This window comes from Myripristis murdjan, chromosome 3, assembly GCF_902150065.1.
Source record: "Myripristis murdjan chromosome 3, fMyrMur1.1, whole genome shotgun sequence".
In the NCBI taxonomy this organism is placed as follows: Eukaryota; Metazoa; Chordata; class Actinopteri; order Holocentriformes; family Holocentridae; genus Myripristis; species Myripristis murdjan.
The window spans coordinates 30,163,376-30,172,245 of NC_043982.1; the positions used below are offsets into that span (position 1 = coordinate 30,163,376).

The following is an 8,870-nucleotide window of genomic DNA, read 5'->3' on the forward strand; positions in this document are numbered from 1 at the left end:
ACCATGGGACTAATAAAGGAATATCTTATCTTAACGTCTTCACAGAAAATTACAAGTTGATGTCACTGGAATATGTCCATTGTTTGCAGTGAGATAGGTTTTGTCAGTTTCTTGTGGATACTGGCTTCTTGTGGATTTTTTTGATGAACATAGTATTGTACAGCAAGAAAAATAGATGGAATGCATTTGAGAGGAAATATTAAGGCTTAGCTATCACGCTATTAATTTTCCCACCATATACATTGGTGTAGCTAGGGTCATGGGGGAGCCATTTCCAAGGAAAGTGGTCAGAAAGCTGTAAAACTGAATTTAATTCAAGACACATGTAGAGATTACAGACAAATTATTTCATTTTGAGTACTGTTGTTTAAAATTACTCCTCACACTAAGTGTACTGGCAAGATAACCTAAGAGATACAGATTCAGTCACAAGGGGCTTCACAATGGTCACATTATGGAAACAAATTACATTGTAGTTACTGTTGTAAATGTACTGTTTTCATACAAGTGTCACTATTCATAATTGTTCATTTCTCCTACTGCAACTCCTACTCTCACTCCCACTTGCTCCTACTCCCACTGTCCACAAATCTCTTTCCATAAATGGTACTCCAAAGTCCTTTGTGTCGATTTGAACAGTCTTGTGACAAGTTTAGTGTCAGATCAGGACAAGTTGTCAAGACTGATGGGACCGATGAAGAGATGTTTGGACTCTTAGAACATCAAAAAAGGAATAAAAACGTGTTTTTGTGATTTTAACATGATTTTCAAAATTGTCTAATAAGAAGAAAATGCTTTCTCCTCTCTCACAGGTATTTTTTCCTTGAAAAAAAAAATGACATGGTTAACTTCCCAGTAATATCAGTTCCCAGTAAAAATCTGTCAAATCATCAGAAAGCCAAAAAAGGATTTTCTAGAGAAACGTTATATTGTATTTCTGTGAAGAAAAAAAAAATATAAAACGACGGATATGGATATATCCCAGTCCTGCAGTATGCATCTTAATTCCATGGTACTCCAGCATGAGCATATTTTATAATCTTTCACTTTCAAAATGGTTCGGCGTGTCCATGTTGAACTAGGCTAAATCCTGATAAGGCAGGACGTCCAGAGTGGTGAAGGTCACATTCTCACCTCACAGGGAGGAAGCAAAATTAGGTTACCCGTTAAACTTCAACCAGATGCGAATACGTGTGTCAACAGAGGTGAGATAAGAAAAAGCCTTTGATCTGTCAAGATAGTTAGAATTGCAATCTTGTCAATCACTGTGTGACATCATTTAGACAAGTGCTGTCCGGCCACTTTATTATTACTTTACAGAATAGAATAGAATAGAATGAGTTTGGTGGATGCGCAAATAAAAACAGAATCGCGAGCTTCACCATAACAAGTTCAGGAAAAAGTAACAAAATTTATACTTTATTGATATATCGATACCTGTATGGCTATCTCAACTAAACGTAAAGTTTTTTGTAAGAATAGGCTGCTATTATATTATGACACCACAGAAATAGGCTACTAAGTTCTATACTATGTTTACATAAAATATAGCCTACACTGAGGTTATTATGGAGGACCACAGACGCACTACGTCCGTATGGAAACATTAAGGTATGCTGAATTTATTTGTGAGTTTCTCAGCCTCCATCATGTTGCATGATGCTGCGGTGAGACTAAACTGATCACCCCTACAGTGTTTTATGATTTAATCCCCTAAAACATGGAATGAACCAACTTTTACGTCGGATGGTATGCAGCAGACTACCTTACTACCGGTAGGCTAACTTGTTTACGATCAGTGCTTGGGTGGGCGTGTAAAAGCGCATCACCTTCGTCAGGAGCGCAGAATTTCCCCGCGCCTCAACCTTACTGTGTCACTCTGGGTTATTCAGTGCTCAGAGCGTGGGCAGCACGCTCACCATTTCTTGTAAATGCCAATGCTTAGAAGAACAAGGCTTCCGGATAAGGCGGGTTTAGTGTATCGCATTGGTTACAACGGTCACAATGAGATAGCGCTGTCCAATCATCTTCCAGCAATGCTTCATTCATCCGACTGGAGGCAATAAACTTGTAAGGCCGGTGTCGGAGATGCGCTCACTTAGTTAAATCTGAGAGCTGTCATCTGACTGCTGTACAGGATAAACATCGCCGACACAGGGTCAAGTCCTGACGCTTATATAAAAGTGTAAGTGACTCTCATTTAGGCTATACATTTTCGGGCTATGATTGTCTTGTCAAAATGTGTATGATATGTGGAATACTTTTTTTTTTTTTTTTTTTTAATTAGATTTTGGTTTGATTGTTATTTCGTTGATTTTATTCACTTAATTTGTTGGCTTCAAGCTGGGAGGAAACTCAGATAAAGACATTTTCACATCTACGTTACTTGCGAAGCATATCCGCCTATTTCAGTGATTTTGAATTTCAACCAAAACTCATTTTGTCCATCAAGATGTCCAACACGGGAGGTCGCAGACTGAAACAGTGGCTGGTGGAGCAGATCCAAAGTTCGCAGTACCCCGGACTAGAATGGGAGGATGAGAGCCACACACTGTTTCGCATTCCTTGGAAACATGCAGGGAAACAGGATTATAACCAAGAAATTGATGCATCCATTTTTAAGGTTTGAGAAGACCCTAATTAACACATGGATAGATAAATGTATTTTGTTTTTACGCACACGAGTCGTGGACTTTGTCAATCTTAGAAACTGACTTGGTGCAAAGTCAAAGTCTTGAATCTTGATTCTTGTTGCAAAATTCAACACCTGGGCAAAGCTGAAAGTTATCAGTTATCTAATCGCAGTGTGATGAATTGGTGTCGGTGAATATAACCTTTAAGGATTATATGGTGCCAAAATATACTGGTTTCATTTTCAGCGTAAGATAGCCTTAGAGTGTATCTCAAACCTCACTGTCTTTCAGCTGACAAGAAGCATCAAGCTGTCTCAGGCCGCCGCTGTTCAACTACATATTTAACTCTCTCTGTCTACAGGCCTGGGCTGTTTTTAAAGGCAAGTTTAAGGAGGGGGACAAGGCTGAGCCTGCCACATGGAAGACCAGACTGCGGTGTGCCCTGAATAAAAGCCCTGATTTTGAGGAGGTGACAGACAGGTCGCAACTAGACATCTCTGAGCCCTACAAAGTCTATCGCATTGTTCCTGAGGAAGAACAGAAAAGTGAGTTCATGTTTTTATTGGTATATTCCACTTATTAAATACAACAGACAGATAGAAATATAGATAGATAGATAGATAGATAGACTGATTGATTGACTGATTGACTGGTTGATTGATTTTCCAGTTGTTAGCAAACATTATCCTTTAACATTCTAACCATGGTTTTCTATAACTGTGAGCACTGAATGATGACATTTTCCATAAATTTTGCATAGCGGATATTGTTATCATGTAAATGATTTTCATAAGTTAGAAAAATCTAGTTAATACTGACAGCATGCTTACTCAGTCAGCAGAATCAGTAGAAGGTAAATAAATAAATAAATAAATGATGAAAAAGATGATCAAGATTATAAAATTCTCTAATTCAGTCTATGCTGCCGAGTGTTATGGCTTTTACATTTATTGTTCTGTGTGCAAGATTTGAGGACTATTAGAAGGCTGTTATTGCAGACTATTACGGTGGACTATTATAACCAAAATGGTCACATTGATGATTTTTTTTTTTTTTTTTTTTTTTTTTTTTTTTGTCTACACAAACTGATGTCCAGTTTTGACACATACACATATCAGCAGGACAGACGACAGTTTGGTGCCATTTAAATGTTCACACCTACCCAGCAGCAGCTGGTCTGGTGGACTTTCCCTTATTGGACACCAAAGACTTTCCTGCATTCATAAACTGGCTTTTAATTACCAGTTTAATGGATTAATGGATGGGATAATATTCAAGGGCTTGAAGTCAAGACTGCAGTAGAAAACCACTACAATCTCTAAGCTCCTTGTAGACTAATAATGTGCTACTCTTTTGCTTCTAGTTGGTAAAAGCACATCAATGGCCATGGCAACTACCAGCAGCTCTGGTGATATTACTGACATGGACTGCAGTTCTGGAGACATAGAGGAGTTCATCAAAGAGGTAGGAATGTTATTTTCTCTAAGTCCTTTTTAGACCCTGTGGTTTATCACTGTGTCATTTTTAACATTTAATTCACTATATGGTTAATATGTGTTTTGCATATATTTCCTGTCAAAACTTGTCACGTGACACATGTGTTAGCATTCACACCCTCTGTGCAGCACAGGAAGGACATCAAAATGACACTGTGCACACTGAGAGCAATTGTTTGGGGTAGAAGGTGACAAAAGACTTAATGTGGTGTTGTCCTTTTGCAGGAGGAAGGCTGTAACATCCAGGCCAGTCCAGAATATTGGTCCCAAAGTAGCATTAATGGTAAGACCCCATCCCCCTTTAATAACACAACACAGACTTCTTAGATATAAGTTAACCTTTCATAGTTTTGACTCTTTGCTGTTGCCCTGTCTCCTTCTGAGCATTTCTCTGCCACTCTCCATCCTCAAGATTATGTTAGTTCCTTCTTTGTGACAGAGGAGCTTTAATGCCTTCAGAAATAACCACAGTGGAAAGCTCAGTGATGTGACCCTGCAGCCGTGGGTGCTAAATACAGGCTGTTTACTTGACTGTTGAAGTCTGAAATGGAAGAATTGACTAACATCCTGTTGAACTTTGCTGACTAAAGAGATTATTTCTCTGTGGGATCATGCCAGAGAAACAGCATTTGTGATGATGCAGCAAAATAATGACAAGACTGTGTGGTCACTCAGAAGCTTCCACAGTGTGACAGCGGCATTTAATAAACCCTTTTATCTGTAATCCACAGCCTTCCCAATGCATCAGGACCCTCTGCCAGTGTTGTGTTCAGGTATTTATTAATACTGTAATTTCCAGTCATGATGATAAAAGAAATGGAATAACTAATAACATACAGTGTATATTTACATTTACATACCAGGAGCAAGTTATGATATTCTCTTCAAAACTTACCAGATCTCCTTTATTTCAGCTTTTTCCCAAATGATGATCAGTTTCTTCTATGGTGGGAAGCTGGTGCACACTGCTTTGGCTACACATCCTGAGGGCTGCCGGATCTCCCCGGTCCAACAGCATCTGGGGCGCAGCGCCCTCTACAGTTCAGAGACCATGCAGAGTGTTCATTTCCCCCCCGCCGAGCACATTGAGTACGATCGCCCACGCCAAATTACGCGGAAGCTCCTTGGCCACCTGGAGAGGGGTGTGCTGGTTCGTGCCAACCGAGAAGGCGTCTTCATTAAGAGGCTGTGCCAGAGCCGTGTCTTCTGGAGTGGGCTGGGTGGAGTGGGCCCCCAGTACAGCCCTGTGCCTTGTAAACTGGAGAGGGATGCTGTGGTGAAGATCTTTGACACAGAAAGGTTCATTCATGGTAAGCCCCCATGTTTTCTCATGGGTTTTGAGACCTTCAGAGGGTCTAAGTCTGCACAACAGACATCAGTGCTAAACAAGACACTGATCATTGATTGGTAATTTGTAAAGCTTTTTTACTCTTAGTGAACAGCTGTTCAACTACTATGTATGTTCCAGCTCTCCAGTTATACCAGGAGGGCCAGTTCCCTGCTCCTGACCCCACTGTGACTCTGTGTTTTGGAGAGGAGCTCCATGACATCAGCAATGCCAAGAACAAACTCATCATTGTGCAGGTAAGACCTGTCATAAATATCCATTTTCAGTGCATCATTTAGTTATGATACCTTTCTTAGAGAGAAAAATACTGAACCACTAAAAATATTTTGACAGTAAAAAAATTAGGGATGGCTCGATATATCAGCAGACCATTGGTACTAACCGATATCAATCTGTAAAAGCAATATGAGTATTTAAGTTCAAGTTTGAGTTTATTTAGAGCCCCGAATCACTGTTAACAGTCTCAAAGGGCTTTACAGGCCTACAAGTTAACAAAAAACACAAAATAAGATGACACCCCCTCACTTAAAACCTCATAGCGGACAAGAAGAAACTCCAGAAAAAACAAACCCACAAATAATAAACAGAATTCATAAATCAGTTTATTTATATAGCACATTTAAATACCACAAAGCATTACCCAAACTGCTGCCCAGCATCAAAACATTAGAAGATTAAGCAAGTTATAAACAAATGAAGATATTAAAACAAGTTGTGCAACATCAGATAAAAATAAAGACATTTGAACAAAATAAAACAATTTATAAACAAATTAAGCCATTCAAATGTGGTCAAAAATGAATTCAGACATAAAATCAAATTAGGGCATTGGAGCAGATTAAGTCATTAATACTGAATACAATGATAAAATTGAAATTGAGAGGGAGGCTATTCCAGAGTTTCAGAGCTGCCACTCAGAGTGCCAGTCTAGTTCTAGGATCTGCTAAAAGCTGCTGGTCCATTGACCGAAACAGGCGACATGGGACGTAGGGGTGCAACAAACCTGGCAGATTAGCAGTACCTGGTCCATTCAAGCACTTGTAGACAAACAGCAACTCAATTCTGCACTGAACAGGCAGCCAGTGTAAGGATGCCAGGACAGGGGAAATGTGCTCACGCTTGGTGCTGGTCAGGAGCCTAGCAGCATTTGAGCCACTTTTATTTTCATTGAGGAAGAGGAAATTTTGCGTGGGCCATGTTTTAATATCAGCCACTTAACGAGATAAGGAACCGATAGATGAGTCAGTGTTAGTTTCAGCGGCAAGTATATCTGAATATCATCAGCATAAAAGTGGCAGCATATATACTGAGAATAGTATTGGCCCCAGTATGGACCCTTGTGGTACAACACTGGTCAGAGGGGTTGATCTTGTACTTACTTACTTAACTACTTAATTACCACTTAAGACAGGGCTTTCTGAAAAGCTTAACCTGTTTGTACTTGCACTTTTAATACAATTCTATACATACATATATATATATATATATATATATATATATATATATATATATATATATATATATATATACGTATGTATTTGTAATGGTATATATCGGCTTTGATGGGTTGGAGGATATTGGATATTGGTATGCGCCACAAAAAACATGTCGTTCCATCACTAAAAAATGAACAATCTCTTGACTGGCAAACCCTTTCTAAACTTGACCGAAGATATACGCATGTTGAACACTCTCCGTGTGTGTGTGTGTGTGTGTGTGTGTGTCTGCCCTCTCCCGTTGTTTTCATGGCAGATCACAGTTGTGAACTGTCAGCAGCTGCTGGAGGCGGTGAACATACGGCGTACACAGCCCTACAGCAACAGCTCCAACCTGGACATCACTGATGAGGTGGCCAGTGACCAGATGGCCCGCATCTACCAGGACCTTTGTAGTTACAGCGCCCCCCAGAGGACAGCCTGCTACAGGGACAACATGCCCATTACTGCCTGAGCCATCAGCAGGGTAACAGACCCGACAGGGGCTGTTCAGCATGTACACTGATTGTGGAATATGTTAGGGGGAAAATGAAGTACACTGATGAGGTGAAGCCAGTTAAAAGCCTTTATCCCTTATTGATTTCGCTTATTAAATCTATACCAATCACAAAGGAGGAGAAGTAGATAGAGACACGCAGAACAACTTCAGAAGGATCTTCAGAAGCTTTGAGACAAGTGAGATTGTGTAAAAAGGGGCTGCAACTCACTGTCATGAAACTGTCCCTAATATTTTGTACATTCAGTGTGCATGAACAGCGCTAACACAGGCCTTGGTGTTCTAACTGCTGTTACCATGAAGCTCGAGAAAATGTAGCACATGCAGTAGGACTCACTGTTTTACAGTATATTCCACACATCTATAGTTTTGTTTGGTTTTCAAAAGATTTATCCATTTCATCTTCATAGTAAGTCTGCTATCCTTTACTCAGTTTCAGTGAAAGAAATTGTATTGAGTTCCTAGTGAATGATATTTACGTTCTCGTCTGCATCTTGGAAGACCGTGTCATTCACATTGCAGTACAGCCAGTGGGTGTTAAAGCTGAAATCCGTGGTTTCTCCCATTTCACCATTTTGTCCCCTTGAGGTATCTGGAGTATTTAAAATGACATTCACACTACAGAAAAAAAGGTGCAGCAGCCAGTATCACTTTGTGCGCTCTCAGCTCACGAGGAAACAGTTCACATTGTAGTCAAATTGATAGTAACAGTACCTTACAGTGTATGTCACTAGCATACGTCTTTGGTCAGGCCGGTATGCTATCTACCAAACAGCACCCAGCTACCCAAACAACATTTGTGCTACCTGGTCAAAACATTTATTAGTCATCTATGCAGAGTATCCCCGACCATGGTAATACTGTAAACTGACTCCATGATCCAGATGAATTATTTATTAAAAAAAAAAGAAGAAAAAAAAAGTCCCGGATTCCAGCTTTAAGGGTTATTGAGTTCTCAGATATGGATTTTGTTTTTGTTTTGTTTTTGTTGTTTTTTGTTGTTGTTGTTGTTGTTGTTGTTGTTGTTTTGTACATGTATAATCTCTACCATTTCTGTGTTTTGTTATTGTGAGACCAACAGAACAAACTGATAAAGAAAACCAGCAGAGATATTTTACTTAATATTTTTTTTTTCTATTTTGTACAGTACTATAAACTTTTGATACAAGAATTAATGGAAGTTTTATAGGATTTCAGACTTATTCAAGCGTGTACATTACAGATAGGTTTTACTATCTGTCTTACTGTCTTTGCACTGCAAGTCCCAGTGATTCTCGTTCTGTAATACTCATCAATAAAGGGTTTAATTTCTACATCATTAAATAGTGTTGTTTGTTTCTTTTATGCAATCTATACAAAAATTACATTAAATCCACATTAAAATTCAATGTATATCAAATT

The 8,870-nt window shown here is 39.2% G+C and overlaps 1 protein-coding gene across 1 annotated transcript; it reads left to right on the plus strand.

The window, feature by feature from the left end:
• The first annotated feature begins 2,087 nt into the window (after positions 1-2,087).
• irf8 (interferon regulatory factor 8) lies at positions 2,088-8,420 on the plus strand. Its single transcript, XM_030048741.1, has 9 exons — positions 2,088-2,185; positions 2,453-2,623; positions 2,995-3,178; positions 3,997-4,097; positions 4,355-4,412; positions 4,861-4,902; positions 5,044-5,439; positions 5,598-5,713; positions 7,230-8,420. The coding sequence occupies exons 2-9, from the start codon at positions 2,453-2,455 to the stop codon at positions 7,425-7,427; spliced, it is 1,266 nt and encodes a 421-aa protein (XP_029904601.1). The 5' UTR covers positions 2,088-2,185; the 3' UTR covers positions 7,428-8,420.
• The last annotated feature ends 450 nt before the right edge of the window (positions 8,421-8,870 follow it).

Coding starts and splice junctions, on each gene's coding strand:
- irf8 (XM_030048741.1), top strand. CDS start 2,453: ATGTCCAACACGGGAGGTCGCAGACTGAAACAGTGGCTGGTGGAGCAG. Junction 4,413..4,860: donor GTCCCAAAGTAGCATTAATG/GTAAGACCCCAT, acceptor TGTAATCCACAG/CCTTCCCAATGCATCAGGAC. Junction 5,714..7,229: donor ACAAACTCATCATTGTGCAG/GTAAGACCTGTC, acceptor TTTTCATGGCAG/ATCACAGTTGTGAACTGTCA.